Consider the following 25,226-nt stretch of genomic DNA (forward strand, 5'->3'; position numbering starts at 1 on the left):
ACTCAACTTCTAAGGGTAAATGTCTGAAGATTAAGCCAATGTATGTATAGGTACAGCGCTTGGCCTGGGAATAATGACCAAATTACACAAACTTCAATCATTGTTTTAGGTTTAAAATGATCTGCAATAAGCAGACTATTCCAGATCGGAGAAAAAGGAGACAAATCATAATGAATGGCCCATGCATGGTACATACACCAAATAGTCGTAGTTTAAAATGTGCTGAGGTGTCGTTAAACAAATATTATTACATGTATTGATGACAGAACTATTTACTGTGAGAAGGAGTATGTGATAATACAAATCTGTATGCAGTCAAATGGGAAGAAAATATAGAACAATACAATTATGTGCCAGAATGTAAATGTGTTGGGCACAAAACATTTTTAAAATCTCCAAGGTCTAAGCTTCATAATAGTATGTTGCCTGTTTTCTTCATCAGATTCTTAAATATGTGAACAACTGACCCTTTGAAGGTGAAAGGGGCCTTTAGCTATGAATTTTATTTTATTTTTATTATTATTTTAATTTATTTCAGTGGGATTTGGTTTGCGATCGAGGTTATTCCGAGCTGTCTCCGACTGTTCTCAACATTGGACAACTGGCCCTGTATTATATGCCTCTTCTTTCCTCTACAAGTTCAAAAAAGAGTGGATAGAACCTGAAAGGGTTTTTTTGTCTAGGGATTTTTTTTAATTGATAATAATTTAAAATTTTATTTCAGTGGGATTTGGTTTGCTATCAAGAGGGTTATTCCGAGCTGTCTCTGACTGTTCTCAACATTGGACAACTGGCCCTGTATTATATGCCTCTTCTTTCCTCTACAAGTTCAAAAAAGAGTGGATAGAACCTGAAAGGGTTTTTTTGTCTAGGGATTTTTTTTAATTGATAATAATTTAAAATTTTATTTCAGTGGGATTTGGTTTGCGATCAAGAGGGTTATTCCAAGCTGTCTCAGACAGTCCTCAACATTGGACAGATGTTTGGACAACTGGTCCTGCATTATATGCCTCTTCTTTCCTCTACATGTTTAAATAAAAAAGAGTGGATATAACCTGAAAGTGGGGCTATGGCTAGGTCTTTTTTTTATTGATAATAATTTAAAGGTTTATTTCAGTGGGATTTGGTTTGCGATCAAGAGGATTATCTCGAGCTGGCACCTACTGTCCTCTACATTGTACAGATGTTTGGACAACTGGCCCTGTATCATATGCCTCCGAGAACCACCTCGGTGGATCCATTCAACTGATTGTTTTTTTTTTCTCATTCCAACTAGTACACCACAGCTGGTCAAAGGCTGTGGTATGTGCTTTATGTCTGTGGGAAAGTGCATCTAAAAGATCCCTTGTTGTATTAGGGAAACTGTAGCAGGTTTTTTGTTAGTATATCCGATAGCCGACGATTAATTAATCAATATGCTCTAGTGGTGTCGTTAAACAAAACAAACTTTATATGCCTCTCCTTTCCTCTATGATTTATAAAACAACTTGGATATAACTTGAAAACGGGCTTTTCACTAGGGATTTGTTTTAATTAATAATATTTTTATTTTTTATTTGAGTGGGATTTGGTTTGCGATCAAGAGGGTTATTCCGAGCTGTCTCAAACTGTTCTCAACATTGGACAGATGTTTGGGGCCGTCGTGTGCACGACCCTGGCCGACAAGTTTGGCAGGAAACCTCTGTACATCTCCTGTCTCTTCGGCCTCACTGTCTGTGGGTTTGGAATCGCGTTCTCACCCTCCATCCTCATGTTCATCGCCATCAGGTTCTGTATCGGCACTCTGCAGCAGGTACGTCAAGTGGCCACAGATCACAGTTAGCTTCCCAAAACTTGACAAAACTCCGGATGTATGGTTGCACATTTCATTTCTACTTAGTTTCGTGCTTATATCCAATTAAGATTGAATCACGCTGTCCTGGGCACACACTCGACTATCTGAGCTCTCTGTCGAGGACAGTGGGTTAGTTGTTAGTGAGAGAGAAGAGGGTGTAGTGGCCTTACACCTACCCACCTGAGCACTTAAGAACTCGCTATGGGTTGGAGCCGGTACCGGGCTGCGAACCCTGTACCTACCAGCCTGTAGTAAGATGGCTTAACCACTGCGCCACCGAAGCCGGTATAGTTGCACAAATGAAGTGACTACAGATCAGTTATCTTCCCATTTAGATGACAAAAGATCTGGAAATATAGTCGCACAAGTCAAGTGGCCACAGATCACAGTTATCTTCCCATTTCGTTGACAAAAATCCAGATATATAGTTGCAAAAGTAGTCTTCTGTTTGACTGTGATTAGTTTATGGCAGACAGCTTTGTAGTGGCAATTATTAGACTGAAGATGACAGAGGCGAGCATCTTCCCATTTAGTTTAGTTGACAAAATTTCGGAAATATAGTCGCACAAGTCAAGTGACCAGATATCAAAACTATCTTCCAATTTAGTTGACACAAATCCGGAAATATAGTTGCACCAGTCAAGTGGCCATACATCACAGTTATCGTCCCATTTAGTTAACACAAATCGGGAAATATAGTCACACAAGTCAAGTGGCCATATATCACAGTTATCGTCCCATTTAGTTAACACAAATCGGGAAATATAGTCGCACAAGTCAAGTGGCCACTGATCACAGTTATCTTCCCATTTAATTAACACCAATCGGGAAATATAGTTGCACAATCCAAGTGGCCATATATCACAGTTATCTTCCCATTTAGTTGACACAAATCCGGAAATATAGTCACACAAGTCATGGTGGTCACTGATCACAGTTATCGTTCCATTTAGTTAACACAAATCGGGAAATATAGTCGCACAAGTCAAGTGGCCATATATCACAGTTATCTTCCCATTTAGTTAACACAAATCGGGAAATATAGTTGCACCAGTCATGTGGCCATATATCACAGTTATCTTCCTATTTAGTTAACACAAATCCGGAAATATAGTCGCACAAGTCATATGGCCATATATCACAATTATCGTCCCATTTAGTTAACACAAATCGGGAAATATAGTCGCACAAGTCAAGTGGCCATATATCACAGTTATCTTCCCATTTAGTTAACACAAATCGGGAAATATAGTTGCACCAGTCATGTGGCCATATATCACAGTTATCTTCCTATTTAGTTAACACAAATCCGGAAATATAGTCGCACAAGTCATATGGCCATATATCACAATTATCGTCCCATTTAGTTAACACAAATCGGGAAATATAGTCGCACAAGTCAAGTGGCCACTGATCACAGTTATCTTCCCATTTAATTAACACCAATCGGGAAATATAGTTGCACAATCCAAGTGGCCATATATCACAGTTATCTTCCCATTTAGTTGACACAAATCCGGAAATATAGTTGCACCAGTCATGTGGCCACTGATCACAGTTATCGTCCCATTTAATTAACACAAATCGGGAAATATAGTCGCACAAGTCATATGGCCATATATCACAGTTATCGTCCCATATAGTTAACACCAATCGGGAAATATAGTTGCACAATCCAAGTGGCCATATATCACAGTTATCTTCCCATTTAGTTGACACAAATTGTGACGGAAAATGCTCTTAATTTCTTTTCGCCTGTGGCGATATTAATTGTTTTAGAGGGCCGTGTGCAGTACCAATATGCACTAGGTGGGCACTTTGTTACGTAATACCTCCGCGCGATGGTGGTCGAGCTGTTCCCAATACACACCCAGACCAATTGCGGAGGCCATGTGGCCAGTAGTTACGTAATACCTCTGCGAGGTCTGTTTTACGACCGGGGATTTTTAGCGATTGGCGACAGCTAGTCTGACCATCTAAGAAAAATGTGCCGTCTTGGTCGCTGTGGAAATATCACTTGTAGGTATTCGGTACCGCCTTTGTACCCCCAGGCGATATTCGGAATTTTGTAATAAATAGCTAGGATTTTAGATATATCGAGGAGAAACAAAAGGAAGGCTCCCAGGGAACGTTAGTCCGTTTGGACTTGGTAAATATATATTATTTCTGCTCTGTTGTATAACCTAGATGTGATTGATGTGACTTTAAATATTTTAATACTGTATTATACCAATATTATTTAGGTAGTGTTTCCGGTAAACTGACGAAGTAAATTGTAGGCTTCACTGTCTAAAATTAGTAAAGCTTAACCAGTCATCCTAGAGGACCTAGGTAAACTGTAGGTTATTGTCTTTATTGTGATAGGTACCAGTATTAATTCTGTATTACAAGGTTACTGAATGAGTAGTTAAGGGTTAATGAAAAATTAACCAGTTAGGAATAGAGTTGTAATTCCTTTATTAAATCCCCTGGCAGCGTTTCTCAATTATCACACGTGTGTGTGTTGTATCACGGTGAAGTGATTAGAATATTGTGTAAACTAGACACCTAGTGATTAACTAATTAAGTGATTAGTTCTGGGTTGTTATTATTATTGTTGTTGTTAACTAATTAACTGCGGCAAATATATTTGTCAGCCTAAGGTTAATACAGATTCCAAAGTGTATTGTGTTTAATATATAATATTTATGTAAGATCGTATCTCTGATTATACCTAGAGCCGAGCCACTCGGGTATATACTGCCCGATACAGAGAGATCTAATAGATATACAGTTAGGAGAGATATTTTGATAATCGTGTTTCATTCAGTTACGGGTATTATACGATCCCCGTGACACAAATCCGAAAATATAGTCACACAAGTCAAGTGGCCACATATCACAGTTATCTTCCCATTTAGTTGACACAAATCTGGAAATATAGTCGGACAAGCTAAGCGGCCATATATCACAGTTATGTTCCCATCTAGTTGACACAAATCCGGAAATATAGTCACACAAGTCAAGTGGCCATATATCACAGTTATCTTCCCATTTAGTTGACACAAATCGGGAAATATAGTCGCACAAGTCAAGTAGCCACAGATCACAGTTATCTTCCCATTTTGTTAACGCAAATCCGGAAATATAGTCGCACAAGTCATATGGCCATATATCACAGTTATGGTACCATTTAGTTGACACAAATCCGGAAATATAGTCACTCAATTCAAGTGCCAATATATCACAGTTATCTTCCCATTTAGTTGACATAAATCCGGAAATATAGTCACACAAGTCAAGTGCCAATATATCACAGTTATCTTCCCATTTAGTTGACACAAATCGGGAAATATAGTCGCACAAGTCAAGTGGCCACAGATCACAGTTATCTTCTCATATTGTTAACACAAATCCGGAAATATAGTCGCACAAGTCATATGGCCATATATCACAGTGATCGTCCCATTTAGTTGACACAAATCCGGAACTATAGTCACACAAGTCAACTGACCAGAGATCAAAATTATCTTCCCATTTAGTTGACACAAATCCGGAAATATAGTCACACAAGTCAAGTGCCAATATATCACAGTTATCTTCCCATTTAGTTGACACAAATCCGGAAATATAGTCACACAAGTCAAGTGACCAGAGATCAAAATTATCTTTCCATTTAGTTGACACAAATCCGGAAATATAGTCACTCAAGTCAAGTGCCAATATATCACAGTTATCTTCCCATTTAGTTGACACAAATCCGGAAATATAGTTACACAAGTCAAGTGCCAATATATCACAGTTATCTTCCCATTTAGTTGACACAAATCCGGAAATATAGTCACACAAGTCAAGTGACCAGAGATCAAAATTATCTTTCCATTTAGTTGACACAAATCCGGAAATATAGTCACTCAAGTCAAGTGCCAATATATCACAGTTATCTTCCCATTTAGTTGACACAAATCCGGAAATATAGTTACACAAGTCAAGTGCCAATATATCACAGTTATCTTCCCATTTAGTTGACACAAATACGGAAATATAGTCACACAAGTCAAGTGACCAGAGATCAAAATTATCTTCCCATTTAGTTGACACAAATCTGGAAATATAGTCGCACAAGTCAAATGACCAGTGAAAACAGTTACCTTCCCATTTCGTTTAGCTGCTGAAATGTCCATAGAACTATGTTAAGACACGTGTTAGCTGTTGAAATGTCTATAGAATTATGTTAAGACACGTGTTAGCTGCTGAAATATCTATAGAACATTGTTAGCTGTCGAAATGTCCATACAACTATGTTAAAACACGTGTTAGCTGCTGACATATCTATATAACTATGTTAAAAAACGTGTTAGCTGTTGACATTTCTATAGAACATTGTTAAGACACGTGTTAGTTGTTTGAATGTTTAAAAAAAAAAACTATGTTAAGACTCGTGTTGGCTGTTGAAATGTCAATTGAACTATGTTAAAACACGTGTTAGCTGTTTAAATATCTATTCAACTATGTTAAAACTCGTGTTAGCTGTTAAAAAGTCTATGGAACTATGTTAAGACACGTGATAACCATTACTTGACTAATGTGCTGGAGTATCTTTGAACATTCCTTTCTTCTCTGTCTTACAGGGATGTGGGTTGTCGTCCTACACGATGTTTGTGGAACTGCTTCCCACCTACCACCGGGCGCTGGCGGGCATGGTTGGTGCACTCGTCTGGGTGACGTCATTAATGGGGTTATCCGGCCTGGCTTATTTAATGAGAGATTTTGATTGGAGAAATGCGCAGTTTATATACGCTTCCGTTTCCGTTTATGTGGTCGTATTGTACTGGTAAGTCGTCTGTTAAAACCACTTTAATATTTAATCTTCCGTGGGCTAGGTTTTATTTCTTATGTGTGTGGGGTTTTTTTAATCATTTCTTATATGTATTATTTCTTATGTGTAATTTATTATATCTATTTATACCAATATTTTTCTTGTGTAAGTTAGTATATGCTGTAATTTCTTAAAGGGAAATTCCTGAGTTTGCTGCATTGTAAGATGTTTCCGACTAATAAAATATTTCTACGATTAAACTTACATATTAAATATATTTTCTTGTTTAGAATATCAGTCTGTATATTCAATGTGTTTCTGGTCGTCTTAATATGTATAAGAAGCCGAAACTGGATTTTATCTTCAGATAATTTCGTACGTACGAAAAATATTTATTTTAGGAAATAAAATGAAATTTAACCTAGTACACATATTAGAACGATCACAAACACGTTTAATATACAGCCACTAGTATTTTATGCAGAAGAATATATTTGATATGTAATTAAAATCGTTAAAAAGTCTCTGTTAGTCGATAACATCTTAAACATTGCAGCAACTCGGAAATGTCCCTTTAAGTGTTATTTCATTTTCTTATGTGTTATATTTCTTTTGTCTAATTTCTTATGTGTCATTTCCATGTGCCATTTGTTAAATGTGTTATTTCCTATTTTCATTTATGTTTCATGTTATGTGTTTTTGTTCTGTATTATTTCTGATATGCTACTGCAGCCTAAGTAAAGTCAAATCTTACTTACACTCCACCAAAAGTACATCGATAACCGCGTTGGTCCACATATTGAATACTCTAATAAAAAAGAAATGTTTATCCTAGAAAAAATATGAGCTGTGTGAAAAGGAAATGGTGCAACAGTAGACAATAGTTGATAGTACGTACGGTAGATATTGAGTAGTCTCTCATTGTTATGGTATTTATGAAAAATAAACTGGCGGGACGTAGCCCAGTGGTAAAATCGCTCACTTGATGTGCTGATCCCCGCCAGTGGTCCCATTGGGCTATTTCTCACTCCAATCCAGTGGTATTTGTTTTACTGTTTATGGAGTGGTGCCTATAAAAGTTTCCTTAATACTAATGGGAAAACGTAGCGGGTTTCCTCTCTAAGACTATATGTCAAAATTACCAAATGTTTGACATCCAATAGCCGATGATTAATAATACAATGGCCAATTGTCGTTAGTTAGGAACATCCAGGGTAGGACAAACAGAGTTGTTGTTTTATGGACGAGGTGCAACCTTTAACAAGAGCACGTCCAGTTTTCGCAGAGTATGCAACATTCAAAAAGGGCATCTATGATATTTAAAATTATATATAATAATATATTAACCATTGGTTGTTAAACAAAATCACTATAGAAGTATGTTAAGTCTTGTGTCATCTGTTGAGAGGTCTATAGAAGTATTTTAAGACTCGTGTCAGCTGTTGAGGTGTCTATAGAAGTAGTTTAAAACTCGTGTCAGCTTTTGAGATGTCTATAGAAGTATATTAAGACTCGTGTTAGCTGTTGGGGTGTCTATAGAAGTATGTTAAGACTCGTGTCATCTGTTGAGATGTCTAACAAAAACTGTTAAGAATCGTGCTAGCTGCTGAAATATCTATAGAACATTGTTAATGTGCTAGCTGTTGAGATGTCTATAGGACTACGTTAAGACACGTTTTAGCTGTTGAGGTGTCTATAGAACTATGTTAAGACACGTTTTATCTGTTGAGGTGTCCATAGAACTACGTTAAGACACGTTTTAGCTGTTGATGTGTCTATAGAACTACATTAAGACACGTGTTAGCTGTTGATGTGTCTATATAACTACATTAAGACACGTGATAGCTGTTGAGGTGTCTATAGAACTACGTTAAGACACGTGTTAGCTGTTGAGGTGTCTATAGAACTACGTTAAAACACGTGTTAGCTGTTGAGGCACGTGTTAGCTGTTGAGGTGTCTATAGAACTACGTTAAGACACGTGTCATCTGTTGAGGTGTCTATAGAACTACATTAAGACACTTGTTAGCTGTTGAGGTGTCTATAGAACTACGTTAAGAAACGTGTGATCTGTTGAGGCACGTGTCAGCTGTTGAGGTGTCTATAGAACTACATTAAGACCCGTGTTACCTGTTGAGGTGTCTATAGAACTACGTTAAGACACATTTTAGCTGTTGATGTGTCTATAGAACTACATTAAAACACGTGTTAACTGTTGATGTGTCTATATAATTATGTTAAGACACGTGGTAGCTGTTGAGGTGTCTATAGAACTACATTAAGACACGTGTTAGCTGTTGAGGTGTCTATAGAACTACATTAAGACACGTGTTAGCTGTTGAGGTGTCTATAGAACTACGTTAAGACACGTGTTAGCTGTTGATGTGTCTATAGAACTACGTTAAGACACGTGTCATCTGTTGATGTGTCTATAGAACTACGTTAAGACACGTGTTAGCTGTTGAGGTGTCTACAGAACTACATTAAGACACGTGTTAGCTGTTGAGGTGTCTATAGAACTGCGTTAAGACACGTGTCATCTGTTGAGGCACGTGTCAGCTGTTGAGGTGTCTATAGAACTACATTAAGACACGTGTTAGCTGTTGAGGTGTCTATAGAACTACGTTAAGACACGTGTTAGCTGTTGAGGTGTCTATAGAACTACATTAAAGGGACATTCCTAAGTTTGCTGCATTGTAAAATGTTTCCGATTAATAAAAATATTTCTACTATTAAACTTACATATTAAATATATTTTCTTGTTTGGAATATCAGTATCTGTATATTCAATGTGTTTCTGGTCGTCTTAATATTTGTAAGAAGCCCAAACTGAAGTCTGTCTTCAAATAATTTCGTACGTACGAAAAAACAAATTATGAAATAAAATTAAATTTTCGCTAGTACAAATATTGGAAACGATCAGAAACACGTTTAATATACAGCCACTAATATTTTATGCAGGAAACTATATTTGATATGTAATTACAATCGTTAAAAAGTCTCTGTTAGTCGATAACATCTTAAAAAACGCATCAAACTCAGGAATGTCCCTTTAAGACCCGTGTTAGCTGTTGAGGTGTCTAAAGAACTACGTTAAGACACATTTTAGCTGTTGCTGTGTCTATAGAACTACATTAAGACACATGTTAGCTGTTGATGTGTCTATATAACTATGTTAAGACACGTGATAGCTGTTGAGGTGTCTATAGAACTACATTAACACACGTGTTAGCTGTTGAGGTGTCTATAGAACTACGTTAAGACACGTGTTAGCTGTTGATGTGTCTACAGAACTACGTTAAGACACGTGTTAGCTGTTAAGGTGTCTATAGAACTACATTAAGACACTTGTTAGCTGTTGAGGTGTCTATAGAACTACGTTAAGACACGTGTCATCTGTTGAGACACGTGTCAGCTGTTGAGGTGTATATAGAACTACATTGAGACACGTGTTAGCTGTTGAGGTGTCTATAGAACTACGTTAAGACACGTGTTAGTTGTTGAGGTGTCTATAGAACTACATTAAGACCCGTGTTAGCTGCTGAAACACGGGGCTCGCATAATACAGTTTTTATTTCTCACTCACACTGGATCTTACGTTTTCTGGATCGTGCGATTGGCGGCAATTTGGCCGACGTACCACAAATCGGCAATGTTTGCTACGATCTCCATTTGCGATCGCATACTGCGACTGCTCTTAAGACTGGTAGTAGGTCATCGTACGATTGGTGGTACGTGTGGTCGTGCGAATAGAGAACATCGGTTGCAATATCAATCGTAGGTAATCGTGTGACTAGTGGTGGCGATCAGTGACCGATCATACGATCAATCATGGCGACTTGCGACCACTTGCACGATCAGTCGCAGTCAATCGCTGCCAGTTACAGCCAGTCGTGAGATGGGTCGTGAGATCAGATATGAAGGCTCGCGATCGTGCATCAGCAACAGTAGTCACCTAGCTCTCAAGTACACTTCGTCGAACTTTTCAAATGAAACTAAAATTGACTATACCTCCCAGGAGTAGCACGACCAATCGTGCGAATACTTGACCCGCGATCATGCACCACTGGCGGTGCGTCAATGCGCGACTGGTGGTACGACCATGTAAGACCTGTCTGCGACCTCTTACGATTTGGAAGTCAGAAGTTTTGAATATGACAGTCGACCTTGCTGCGATTGATTTTGCTCTGGCGATCTCACACGTCCTCTGCGAGCAGTCGCGCGCTCTTTCTACGATTTGCCCGCGATTGAGCATTTTTCGGTCGTAGCTAGATCGTAACCTGGTCGCAGGCCCGGTGTGACTGGGGCTTTATATATGATGTTGATGATACGGAAACACCGTGGTAAAATCCTTTACATATAATTATATTTTCAGGACACTTGACGAATCTGTTCGTTGGCTCCTTGCCAATGGAAGGCTTGACGAAGCCCGACGATTGATATCCAAAGCTGCCAAGGTGAACAAATATGACCCGAGAAAAGCTCTCGGTGTTTTGAACAGTCTGATAGCTGACCAGTCTGTAGCCGTTCCACGTTCAGCGGGAAGTCTGAAAGAGCTGCGAGAAAAGTTCCCCGATACAGAAACGAAAACACCGCTGATTCTGCCCGAGAAGGAAAAACTCAGCGTTGAGAGTAACCTACCTCAGTGTGGACACAAATGCGGGCATCTTGCAACAAAAGATGACACTTCTGCTGGTGTAACAAGAAGTCCAGCTGTCTGTAGCGAATGTTTGTCTGATCAGATTGATGGCCTGGAAGTGAATTCACATCAAAAGCCATTGTTAACACCAGAAAAGCTGGAAGTCGTAACAGATCCTGAAAATATGAGTTTGTCAAGTGCTGAAAGGGAGACGACCGCTTCACAACATGTATACCAGAAGTCGATAAATTACACGGTTCTAGATTTATTCCGCTCGATGATAGTACTCAGGGTGACCTTAATTATCTGCTATATCTGGTAAGCGTGCAGTAGTCTGATTTATGTATTTATACTCCCCGTTAAAATATATTTCTATTGTTATTGAATCGTCTATACATAAAATACACTTGCATAGATTCGAAGAATAATCAATTGTTTATCGTAAATTGCTAGGTCAAACTTGCAAGATATGATGACTATATAAATTTTCGAGTATTGACCAAAAATATTGCTTTTTAGGACGGAACTACTTTCACGCTGATTACGATCAGCAAAGGAATGTTCTTGTTTTACCCTACAATAATTAACTTTCCGTTACAGTCATTACAATAAATGTCATCCCAGTGCCCAGCTATAGCAACGGGAGTTTGTTCATTTATCAGTGTCCGTAAAAATTATGTCATCATGGAACGTCATGTCGATAATGACGTCATTTTTATTGGTACTTTGTCTTGGAACGTTAATGTTTTTTGGACAAAAACAATAAATCAAAATAAAATAATGATTAAAATAGCTTTACTAAGTATGTTTCAAATTTAAATATAAGTTAAAAAAACGAAAACACAAACAAACAAACAAAACACCATAAAAAAAACTAGTTCACTTAAGGATTGTGATGTTATTTCTTTTATGTTCATCCGGGTATGAAAACAAAAATCATACGCAAACTTCGCCGATTCACAAAATTTCCAGATGGGTTTGATTTTTTTTGTGGGTTGTTTTTCATCCCCCGATGAACCTAAAAGAAATAACAGACAATCATGAAGTAAACTAGTTTTTTTTCCCCCACTCGTCATAAAGCGAAGTGGAATCAAATTAAATTCCAGTCAGGTCTGTGACTAGAGTGAAATGTCCGTTATAGTCCGTCTTATCCTGCTACAAAAAAGATTGGTTTGACATAAGAAGAAAAGTAAACGAGTTTTGTAAAAAAAAATTAATTTTTTGTGTGCAAATTAGAAAACAATCGGCTCAGAAATAAATAACTGGTAGTAAATTTCATAGTATGCCAAAAAAAGAAGAAGAAAAAACCGCGTTCCCTGCAGGACGGACTATAGTTTGGGAAGCTAGACCTTGCATTATGCTTTTAGGTATCATATATATTTTGAGATTTTTAAGTTCGTTAAATTACTTAATTAATTGAAACATATTTTATTACTTTTTAAAAACAAATGGATTAGGCACAAGTTTTCCAACTTTCCTAATAGGACTTCTCAATGATATAAACTCATCACAACAGTAAAATATTTACGCAATTTAAATATAACGGAAATTAATCAAAAATTGCTATGTTCATGTATACTCATTTTATTAATGAATCAAGCGGCCTCTAATCCAAAACTATGTAGGTTAAATTATAAGTTTAACCCTATAAAAGTGCGTTTCATGATTAAGCCATCGGACATAGGGCTGGTAGGTACAGGGTTCTCAGCCCGGTACCGGCTCCCATCCAGAGCGAGTTTAACGACTCCATGGGCAGGTTTACGACAACTGCACCCTCTTTTCTCTCACTAACAACTAAACACTAGTCCACTGTCCTTGACAGACAGCCCAGGTAGCTGAGATGTGTACCCAGGACGGCGTGCTTGAACGTTAATTGGAAATAAGAACGAAAATAAGTTTAAATGAAATGAAATGAATTTATTATCATCATCATCATCATTATCATCATCATCATTGTAGAACTGTTCATATTGTTGATTCGTTGTAGGTGTGTGGACAGCTTAACGTACTACGGTTTGTTCTTGACCTCGTCTTCATTGGTTGGTGATAGATTCCTGAACTTTTTCCTGTCCGCCATCGTGGAGGCCCCCGCAGCCGTTGTTGTTCAACTCCTGTACTATAAGTAAACATGTAGATATTGTAACAGTAAACCAGGAAATGTTAGCCAGTATAAAATATTAGCGAATTTAGCGAGTCCATACAAAACGCTTACTGAAAACCTGGACCCAAATTCACAAAAAGGTGTACATTTATGTCTACGACTAGCACTTACGTCTGCCGTAGATTTACGTTTACGTGCAAGAAGCACTTTATTCTCAAAGACGGTCGTAAATGTAAACGTAACTTAGTGGACGTAAATCCACGACTTAACACTCTCACCGGAGAAATTTAAAAAACAAACATTAGAAACGATGGCTACCGGGTAAATAACAAATGCGCAAAACGCAATTTCGTTTGTCTTCTGCTAACAATAACATCGCGAACGGCGAACCATGACATTTTGGTATTGGTGAGGATCCGCGTTTTGGCACGAACGTGATTGATTGATTTCAACTTATTTTCGTGCTTATATCCAATTAAGGTTCAAGCACGCTGTCTTGGGCACACATCTCAGCTATCTGGGATGTATGTCCAGGACAGTGGGTTAGTTGTTAGTTGGTTAGTGGTTAGTGAGAGAGAAGAGAGTGTAGGCCTTACACCTATCCATTGAGCCCTTAAGAACTCGCTCTGGGTTGGAGCCGGTACCGGGCTGCGAACCCTGTACCTACCAGCCTGTAGTCCGATGGCTTAACCACTGCGCCACCGACGCCGGTCACGAACTTGAGGATATTTCTTAAAAAGGAAAAGATAACTCAGGAGAAATTGGCCGAGTCGAAAACATTCGTTCGATCACCAACAAAAATATGTTAAATCCGTGTGCGTTCGCCATCGCAAATGCTTCAATTATTGGAACTGCTGCCAGTTTTCGTAAATAATAGTAAATAACGGCGATCGTGCTTGATTTATTATATGAACACGACTTACGTGTAGCGTAAGTTGTAACTGGAAGCACTCTTATATTTACGTCCAACTTTACACGTAACTTACATTTTCGTTGTTTCGTGAATAGCTCTTCAGTCGTAGATTTACGTTTACGTGTAAAACTAGGCTTACGATATTTTGTGAATATGGGTCCTGGCCTGGTGCTTAAAAAACCTTTAGAACCTAGACTCGAGGCTCTAATAAAGTCTGAGATACTAACGTCATGACAACGCCATACAAATTGTGTGCCTGTGACGTCATTAGATATTGAGTTTTATAAGCTCGGGCCCAGATTAATATTGTGACACCGGTCTTGGTGGTGTCGTGGTTAAGCCAATAGGACATAAGGCTGGTAGGTACACGGTTCGCAGCCAGATACAGGCTCCCACTCAAAACGAGTTTTAACCACTCGGTGGGTAGGTATAAGACACTACACATTCTCTCTCACTAACCACTAACAATTAAAAACTAACCCACTGTCCTGGACCCACATCCCATATAAGTTGAGGTGTGTGCTCAAGACAGCGTGCTTGAACCTTAATTGGATACAAGAACGAAAATAAGTTGAAATGCAATTAAACATTTGGGGCTTTTTCCGCGAATACGCACCTTAGCTTATGTTCGCGACTTGAGGTTGGGCGCGAACGACGCGAAATAACATGCACGCTGGGTTTTTCCTCCCCCGGTTTGCAGTAATATTTTATGACGCTAAATTTAAGGAGAAAAAAAATACTATTTCGTTAGACGTTTGTGCACTCGTTTTGCAATGATTAACTGAACACACTACAATGGTTTGTTAGCATGCGCATTACTGCAATTTCCATTACATTTAACTTGTCTATAAGCTGCATACCGTCAAAATATATCTTTGAGACCATCCAATAACTTAAAGTCACAGACCCTAGTTTTAACCCTTAAAAATGGACACTAATCTTACTTAATCTATAACCCTGTAACTCATTTGGATAAAGAAAGAAATGTTTTATTTAACGACGCACTCAACATATTTTATTTACGGTTATATGGCGTCAGACTTATGGTTAAGGACCACACAGATTTTGAGAGAAAACCCGCTGTCGCCACTACATGGGCTACTCTTTCCGAATAGCAGCAAGGGATCTTTTATTTGCGCTTCCCACAGGCAGGATAGCACAAACCATGGCCTTTGTTGAACCAGTTATGGATCACTGGTCGGTGCAAGTGGTTTACACGTACCCACTGAGCCTTGCGGAGCACCCACTCAGGGTTTGGAGTCGGTATCTGGATTAAAAATCCCATGCCTCGACTGGGATCCGAACCCAGTACCTACCAGCCTGTAGACCAATGGCCTAACCACGACGCCACCGAGGACAGTCATTTGGATAAAGTAACAACATAGTGAAACATGAGTCTGTAACGTTGAAACGGTGAAATACCCTTACAAATAGACTACAACTCGACTCCATAACAAAGTTACTTCTCAGACGCACGTGCATTTTAATAATAATAATTACGGTATGTCTCTTTAAGCTTTTTTTTAAAATGTCGGATATGCCGATCTCGCTAAAGTTTTATGTGGTTAATATGTGACCTTTTTATTTTAAGATCGCTAATATTTTTTTGATTTATATTATTTGAAATGCTATGAGGTGCGATGGGTTGCGCTTTGTAATAAATACGTGCACACATGCGCGCGTGCACACGGACACACATTTTGGCTAGGGAGAAGGGTAATATTCAGTGTCCCCGTTTTCGACCTCCATATACTTTACTTTTCCACTTGCTGATCCGTGTGTATGTGTGTGTGTGTGTGTGTGTGTGTATTACTAACACAAAAACATTTAGCAATTTGGTAAATCTGCTCAAATAAAATAACACTCAAAGTGGATTACATTGATCATTTGTCAGAATAACAAGTGATTTTCAATACAAAATGAAATAAGTAACCGTCACGTAATTGAATGTAGCTTACTTTTAAATGTATTTTAAAAAATCGTTTTGTTTTACACTGGCGTAGGAAGCGGGACGGGGACAAGGGAGGGGGGCATTGTATATAATATATGTGTGCCCCCCCCCCCCCCCCCCCCCCCCACACACACACACAAACTTTTGGCACCTTCCTACTCCAGTGTTTAACGACACCACTAGAGCACATTGAACAAAATAAACTTTATCTTTAACACTGCTGCTACGTAGGTTTACGTTGTGAGCATAAACCGAGTCATGTTTTAATTGTTTGTTTTCAGAACTGGACGGAAACAAGTGAGCATTATCTTCCACGTTCTAGCAGGAGTGTTCCTAATAACGTCCGTTGCCATTTTAGGAAATGCGGGTAATTAAACTACCGACTATAGCGCCATGTATAGTATATATATATATAATATATATTGTATACTACATGCAGTTTATTGTATTACGTATTACAAAACACTTATAGCAACGCATAAATACATTTCAATAATGAGTTGGCTAAACAACTCAAAACAACTCAAAACAAAGAACACGCATTAAAAATAGTAATAATAATTAATAATAATAATAATATAAAAATTATAATATTAACATACACTTTTAACGATGTATATATATATATATATATATATATATATATATATATATATATATATATATATATATATATATAAATATATATAAGAATTGTTTCTCATTTTCTAGGAATTTATCGATGTATAAAAGTCACAAATGGTATAAAATCGCGTAGCGTAGCAAACAGTAAAGAAGTGTACCTTAAAACACTCAAAAATAATTTCTTTCGTTCTTACCGTCAACCATGTTCTGTAAATAAGCGTAGGAATACATGTATGCATACTATTGGAAATTGTCCGTCTAAAAATAAAAATAAGTATTGAATCAACAAAAACAGTGTATATATCTTTATTTTAACTTATATATATAACATAAATATCTCATCCAGTTTCCCTTATTTTTTTAATCGAGAAAACAGGTCACTTCCTTGTTCTATTTTTAAAACGATCACCGAACTGGGTCATTGGGCTTCTCGCCCATCCAGCTAAAAATAGTTCCAATCGATCTTGGTCTTCCGTGATGACGTATTTTTATGAGGTTTATGGAAGGATAACGCTTGGTTTATTAGTGACGTCAGCCAATCAGATTACAGTAAATCGTATAAATTCAGAAAGTTTGTAATTATATATATATATATATATATATATATAAACACAATACAATACAATACAAAATCAGTGGAGACATACATGGTTGACTGGAACTGGCAGTGTTGGGGTAAGACATTTATATAGCAATCGATTGTCATTTAAGCATGGCAAAATGTATAAACTTAGCTAGATTTATTGTAATTCTCCAGGAGCGTCGGAAGCAATTAAAAGTTGGTACGGCGATGAAAGCAATGTATATGATGAGATTTGTACTATGCGAGCGCCATAGGAAGAGAAAACAAAACCGCTACTGGCCCAGAAAGTGGCACCATCCCATGGACAGGACAGCACATACCACGGCATTTGATGTACCAGTTGTGGTGCACTGGCTGGAACGAATAATAGCCCTATGGGCCCACTGATGGGGATCGATCCCAACCCAAACCGACCGCGCATCAAGCGAGCGCTTTACCACTGGGCTACGTCTTGAATCCGTGGACAGGACACAGCAATTAATCATCTTCAGAGTGAGAAATGGATAATGCCGCCTACTCTCCCACCTCTATAGACTCAAACTTGCCCACTCTGATGAATGTCCATGTGGCACAGATGCCTAAACTTCGAAACACATTCTTCTGTTCTGCCCATCATATAACACTCGGAGACAAGAAACCAGCTGGCGGTATCCTGTGGACCTCAAAGAGAAACTTTGTGGACCAGCGACGTCCCTTCGACAGACAGCAGAGAAGAAGAAAAAGAACCACAACAACAACAACAACAAAACTGCAATCAAACATTACTTAGATTTTGTTGTCTAGATTATCCATTTTCGTGCATACGACGTTTTTCTAGTCTCTGGTCATCCTGGTATTTCTAATACCACGAAATGCAATTTTCTTATTGAAAGACATCACAATGGAAATGCTGATGACACAGTATCCCAAAGACTCGTGGACAAGGGTGTACACATATGGTTCCGCCAAAGATGCTGTTCAAGATGGAGGTGCGGGAATATACATCGACATGCCCAACGTCGAAATATTACAAACCTCCATTGCCACAGGCTCCAATTGCACTAACTACAACATGCTGTTACTGCAAGAAGAAAGAAAAAAGGTGAAGTCGTCCTCTTAAGCGATGCTAGGTCTGTCCTGCAATCCTTAAAAGATCCACAAAACACAGACACAAATAAACTTGCAACATCTCTAATAGATTTTGGATCAAAAACAAAGAAGCTAATACGTCAATGGCTACCAGGGCACTGTAAAGTGGCTGGAAACAAAAACAAAAAAGCTGACAAGTTAGCGAAAGATGGATCAACGAAAGAACAAGTCGACAACAATATCTCTATCCAAGAAGCTAAATCTATCATAAAGTCTGCCATGAAAACAAAATGGAGCAAACACCACCCACTCTATGATAAACATGCCTATTATCAACTCGGCCGTAGAGAACAAGTCATAATCTTCTGACTAAGATGCGGACACAACAGACTGAGACATCATTTGCACAGAACATTCAAAATTGGCGATTCCGAAGACTGCCCTTGTGGACAAGCAGCTGAAACACCCTACAACACTGCAGCCTACACAACACATCCAGACAATTAATATGGTCAAACACAGCAACACTTGCCACAAAAATGCATGGAACAGTCACTGAACTAATGAACACCACCTCTTTTGTGGGAATGACTGGTCTGATGATTTGACTAACGAAGAACGAGAAGAAGAAAAAAAAAAGACGCACGAGTCTAAGAAGTAACGGCTATGTAGACGAACTGTAGTCTGCTTTGTAAGGCTATTTCCCTGTTTCTACGTCACAGACTCTTTTTTCGCTGTATTGTAACTGTATCTAGATGTGTTACAGGTGTGTAGATTAACTGAACTTAGTGTCCATTTTTACAAGTTGTAACTAGGGTCTGCGACTTTAATGGCTTGTTTACCTCAATCAACGCTGAACTTGTAAAACTAACCCTATGACGTCATGTTCCAATAATCGATTATGGTCGAAAATGTATTCGTCTAGCTGGCTCTACCTGTGTGATGATCGATTATAGGAGTCCATAATCGATTGTGTGGGAAAATGTTAACTATAACTGATTTTCCAGTTTCAAATGCTGGAATTAATGTAAATATGTTTTCACGTGTACATACAGAAAAAAGGTTATTAAATAGTTGTTACGGGCAAAATTAGCGATGTGTAGGCTCCATCCTTGGAGAACAAGACAACAGGTGCATTTTCATATGATTTACATCCTTATTATGTCCAAATAGTTATATAGTTTGTTTTGTTTAATGACACCACTAGAGCACATTGATTAAATAATCATCGGCTATTGGATGTCAAACATTTAGTCATTTCTGACTCGTAATCATCAGAGAAAACCCGCTACATTTTTCCTATAACAGCAAGGGATGTTTTATATGCACTTTCCTACAGACAGGAAAGCACATACCACGACCTTTGACCAGTTGTGGTGCATTGGTAGGAACGAGAATCCAAACAGTTGAATGGAGCCATAGAGGTGGTTCGATCCTGCGACGCAAGCACCTGAAGCGAGCATATCCCGCCCCTATGTCCACATAATTCTAACCGATTGTGTAATCGAAGGTTGGTTGGCTGGTTAATGCCAACAGATTATTACCGATGGTCGACGCTGAAAATCCAATCGATTCCCAAACACTAATAGGTGCTCCCAAAAAGGGAACTAGACAAAACCACGGTTACTTACTTGATTTTTGTTTTGAAATGACGTGCATTGTGGTTTGCATTGCCATAAGCGTACGAGACCGGGTGTGTGTGTCACTGCCCCCCACCCTCCGCCCAAGTGCTGGAGCAAAACCTCAAATTATAAAAATATTCGGGCAAAATGTGCTATCCTTTTCAAAGTAGTTGTAATCCATGTATGTATATATATATATATATGCGTAGTGATTCGTTTCCAACCCTATATAGCTGTTTAGTAGTAATGCTAATATGAATAAATGTTGTTATTCAGATTCGGCATTCTCCAATAATTCGGGCAAAAGCCAGCCGTTCCCTTTAAAAAACATGGGAGCCCGTACGCTTATGCACACCGCCCTATTGTGCTGATAAGATTGTTAAAGTATATGAAGTTATTGTCTCCATACGTTTTTAGGGACGTTACGTAGCTCAGTGGTACAGCGCTCGCCTGATGCGCGATCGATCTCGAATCGATTCCCGTCGGTGGACCCATTGGGCTATTTCTCGTTCCAGCTAGTGCTCCACAACTGGTGTAACAGAGGCCGTGGTATGTACTATCCTGTTTGTGGAATGGTGCATATAAAAGATCACTTGCTGTTGATCGAAAAGGAGTAGCCCATGAAGTGGCGACAGCGGGTTTCCTCTCTCAATATCCGTGTGGTCCTTAACCATATGTCTGACTCCATATAACCGTAAATAAAATGTGTTGAGTTCTTCGTTAAATAAAACGTTTCCTTCCTTCCATAAGTTTTTAACAAAAACAAATTAATTATCTAGCATTTTGAATAATTAATTGTTCTTAACATATTTATTTGTATTTGAGTTAGCTTAAACATTGATGTTTTGTTTATACTAATCTATGCATTTCATATTTCAGGAAATAGTGAGATTGGAAAAATTATGTCAAATGTATTCAATCTTCTTGGAAAATTCGCTATCTCAGCTTCGTTTGGTGCACTGTATGTGTATGGGCCAGAAGTATTCCCAACAAACCTAAGGTAAGTATAAGACAGGCATGTAGAAGGCAAACTTCATAATTCTAATCACAATATTAGTTGTAATCCATATAAAAATGCGTAGTGATTCGTTTGGAACCCTATATTATATAGCTGTTTGGCAGTAATGCTAATATGGCCATTTTAGTTTAATTCGGGCAAAAGCCATCCTGCCCCCCCCCCCCCCCCCCCACACACACACACACACTCACACACACACTTTCAAATATAATAATTATCCAATCACATTGAATGTTTATTTTGATCGACTGATCATATTCCAAAACCATAGTGGGATATTCAAAACCAATCGAAATATTAACATTAAGTGGAGACATGCATTAAAACAAGTTCCATTCTATCTGATAGGTTACTTAGTAGCTGCCATAGCATATCATGTATCACAGTCTGAACAGTACAGCTAATAGAGAAAAGGTGTATATTAGTTTACACATATACCACACCTTAAAACCAATGGTAAAGCGCTCGCTTGGTGTGTGGTTGGTCTGGGATCGATCCCCGCCGGTAGGCTTCTTGGGCTATTACTCGTTTCAGCCAGTGCACCACGACTGGTATATCAAATGCCGTGGTATGTGATATCCTGTCTGTGGGATGGTGCATATAAAAGACCTCTTGGTACTAGTGAAAAGAATGTAGCGAGTTTCCCTTCTAAGACTTGATTTCAAAATTAAAATTGCCAATAAATCAATGTGCTCTAGTGGTATCATTAATCAAAACAAACTTTGTTGGTTTTATTACAATATGAACAGTATATATGTGTGCTAAGGATATCCAATAGCCGATGACTAATAAATCAACGTGCTCTAGTGGTGTTGTTAAACAAAACAAACTTTAACTTTGTTGGTTTTATTACAATATGAACAGTATATGTGTGCTAAGGATATCCAATAGCCGATGACTAATAAATCAATGTGCTCTAGTGGTGTAGTTAAACAAAACAAACTAACCTTCTGAAACCTTTGGGACGGGACGTAGCCCAGTGGTACAGTGCTCGCCGTCGGTGGGCCCATTGGGCTATTTCTCGTTCCAGCCTGTGCTCCACAACTGGTGTGACAAAGGCCGTGGTATCTACTATCCTGTCTGTGGGATGGTGCATATAAAAGATCCCTTGCTGCTAATCGAAATGAGTAACCCATGAAATGGCGACAACGAGTTTCCTCTCCCATTATCTGTGTGGTCATTAATGATATGTTCGACGCCGTATAACCGTAAATAAAATGTGGTGAGTGTATCGTTAAATAAAACATATCCTTCCGTTGTTCTAAAACCTTTAACTGGTCGATTTTTCAGGACGGCTGGTATGGGGATATCGTCTGCCTTCTCCAGAATAGGCGGAATGGTAGCACCGTATTCCAGAATTCTCGTAAGTATAGAGAACAGAGGTCAAGTCTCGTCTTTAGTCAAACCTGCTCAAGCAGCTATCTGTATTCACTGGCCACTATATATATTATGGGACAGTCGATGATGACGATGGTGATGATGGTGGTGGTGGTGGTGGTGATCTTGGTATCTTCCTGTCTCAATAAGTCTAGGTAATGCATATCGAAATTTATCAACATATATATATATATATATATATATATATATATATATATATATATATATATATATATATATATATATATATATATATATATATTATGGGACAGTCGATGACGACGATGATGATGGTGGTGGTGATGGTGGTGGCGGTGGTGGTGATCTTGGTATCTTCCTCATTTGTTTACTTCAATGTTTTTTATGACTAGTAGATCTTCATGTTGTCGTTTTTCTTCAGTCTATAACGATGATGATGGTACTGATGATGATGATGATGAACTAATAGATCTTCTGTGTGTTGTTTCTTTAATCTATAACGATGATGATGACGATGACGATGGTGATGTTGAACTAGTAGAGTTGTTTTTATTATTATTATTGTTATTACTATTGTTGTTGTCGTTTATAATGATGATGAACTAGTAGATCTTCTCAGTGTTGTTTCTCTAGTCTATAACGATGATGATGATGATGATGGACTAATATATCTTCTCAGTGTGTTGTTTCTCTAGTCTATAATGATGATGATGATGGACTAATAGATCTTCTCAGTGTGTTGTTTCTCTAGTATATAATGATGATGATGATGTTCTCAGTGTGTTGTTTCTCTAGTCTATAATGATGATGATGATGGACTAATAGATCTTCTCAGTGTGTTGTTTCTCTAGTCTATAATGATGATGATGATGGACTAATAGATCTTCTCAGTGTGTTGTTTCTTTAGTATATGATGATGATGATGATGATGATGAGATGATGATGATGAACTAGTACATCTTCTCAGTTTGTTGTTTCTTTAGTCTATGATGAACTAGTAGATCTTCATATTGTGATGTTCCTTCTATTCATAAACAATTATGATGATGATGTTGTTGGTAGTGATGATGATGGTATTGATGATGATGATGATGATGATGATGGTGGTGGTGGTGGTGGTGGTGATGATGATTATAATGATGATAATGCTAATAATGATAATGGTGGTGGTGATGATGGTGGTGGTGATGATAATGATGATGATGATGATGACGCTCATGATTATGATCTTTATATTGTGTTGTTTCTTTAGAGTCGAAGGTTCATCTGGGGTCCAGGAGCCTTGTTTGGTTTTATGTGTCTTCTGGCTGCATTCCTGGTGATGTTTCTGCCAGAGACCAAGGGCAGAGAACTCCCGACTACCATCGAAGAGATGGAGAAATCCATTGTTGAAACGGCAGGGCTTTGCAAAACACGGAACAAGAAGAATCTACGCCAGGAACAAGAATAATGAAAAATATTCAACAATATTAAAACTCTAAACGTTATTAACTGGACCATGATGTAGCTCAAAAGTTAGAATACTAGACTACAGAGAGAGAGAGAGAGAGAGAGAGAGAGAGAGAGAGAGAGAGAGAGAGAGAGAGAGAGAGAGAGAGAGAGAGAGAGAGAGAGAGAGAGAGAGAGAGAGAGAGAGAGAATGAATGAATGAATGAATGAATGAATGTTCAACGATACCCCATCACACACACAAATAAACGGCTATTGGGTGTCAAAGAAAGGTACAAGATGATCAACATCAATTTAAAATTCCAAAATTATTCATAAAACATAATGCAAACATAATCTACGAAATAGTCAATTTTATGAAAGACACAATGAAGTATGAAGGACACGTGAAGTGTATTAATATTAAATATGAAAGACAAAATAAACGCCATGGTCACACGATGAAAACAGTGTATGGAGTTGTGGTTTGCAAACCAATGTTGCACCGAAATAGCGACACAAAACGAAAAACATGTTTGAAAATATTATCACAGATGCTTATAGAACGAATCTTAAATTTTTAAAGAGATACTCCATTCTCAGCACAGCACACGCAGGAGAGAGAGAGAGAGAGAGAGAGAGAGAGAGAGAGAGAGAGAGAGAGAGAGAGAGAGAGAGAGAGAGAGAGAGAGAGAGAGAGAGAGAGAGAGAGAGAGAGAGAGAAGGGGAGGGGGTATTGAGAAAGGATAGAAAGCCTACTGACAAAATTGAAGAATAAATAGCGGAGCTATATAGGCCGAAAGGCCTGTTGTTTGTTTTGTTTTGTTCTGTTTGTTTTGTTTTGTTCTGTTTGTTTTTGTATTTTGTTTTGGGGGATTTGTGGGGGTTCTACACAACAGACTTGTGCATCAGCCACGAGTGAATGGTGTAATCGTTTTACAATTTTTATTAGCAGATAAAACCAGTGTCTTCATCGTGTTTTTTCAAAATACACATGTACACAAAGTAGCTACTTATATATATATATGTACATTCAACATGATGGACAAAACATACAAGATGCAAAGCTGAAATTGCAGGGTATATTTTTATAACGGTAAAGAAGGACAGTATGAAAACGGGGTGAATGACTGGAAGAACAGAATGTTGGAAGAACAGAATGCCATTTTCAAGTAAGCGAAATAAAGTTGAAGTTTGTTTAGTTTGACGCTACTAGGGCTCATCAATTTATTAATTATCGGCTGAGCTTTGTGGATATCAAACATTTGGTAATTTTAATTCTTAGAAGAACC

At 38.1% G+C, this 25,226-nt stretch overlaps 1 protein-coding gene across 1 annotated transcript; it reads left to right on the forward strand.

Annotated features, from left to right (window-relative positions):
• The first annotated feature begins 1,482 nt into the window (after window positions 1-1,482).
• Window positions 1,483-24,131, forward strand: LOC121378886 (organic cation transporter protein-like). Its single transcript, XM_041507246.1, has 8 exons — window positions 1,483-1,792; window positions 6,445-6,647; window positions 11,007-11,588; window positions 13,258-13,392; window positions 16,517-16,602; window positions 21,012-21,132; window positions 22,441-22,513; window positions 23,759-24,131. The coding sequence occupies exons 1-8, from the start codon at window positions 1,628-1,630 to the stop codon at window positions 23,954-23,956; spliced, it is 1,563 nt and encodes a 520-aa protein (XP_041363180.1). The 5' UTR covers window positions 1,483-1,627; the 3' UTR covers window positions 23,957-24,131.
• The last annotated feature ends 1,095 nt before the right edge of the window (window positions 24,132-25,226 follow it).

This window comes from Gigantopelta aegis, chromosome 2 (genome assembly GCF_016097555.1).
Source record: "Gigantopelta aegis isolate Gae_Host chromosome 2, Gae_host_genome, whole genome shotgun sequence".
Lineage (NCBI taxonomy): Eukaryota > Metazoa > Mollusca > Gastropoda > Neomphalida > Peltospiridae > Gigantopelta > Gigantopelta aegis.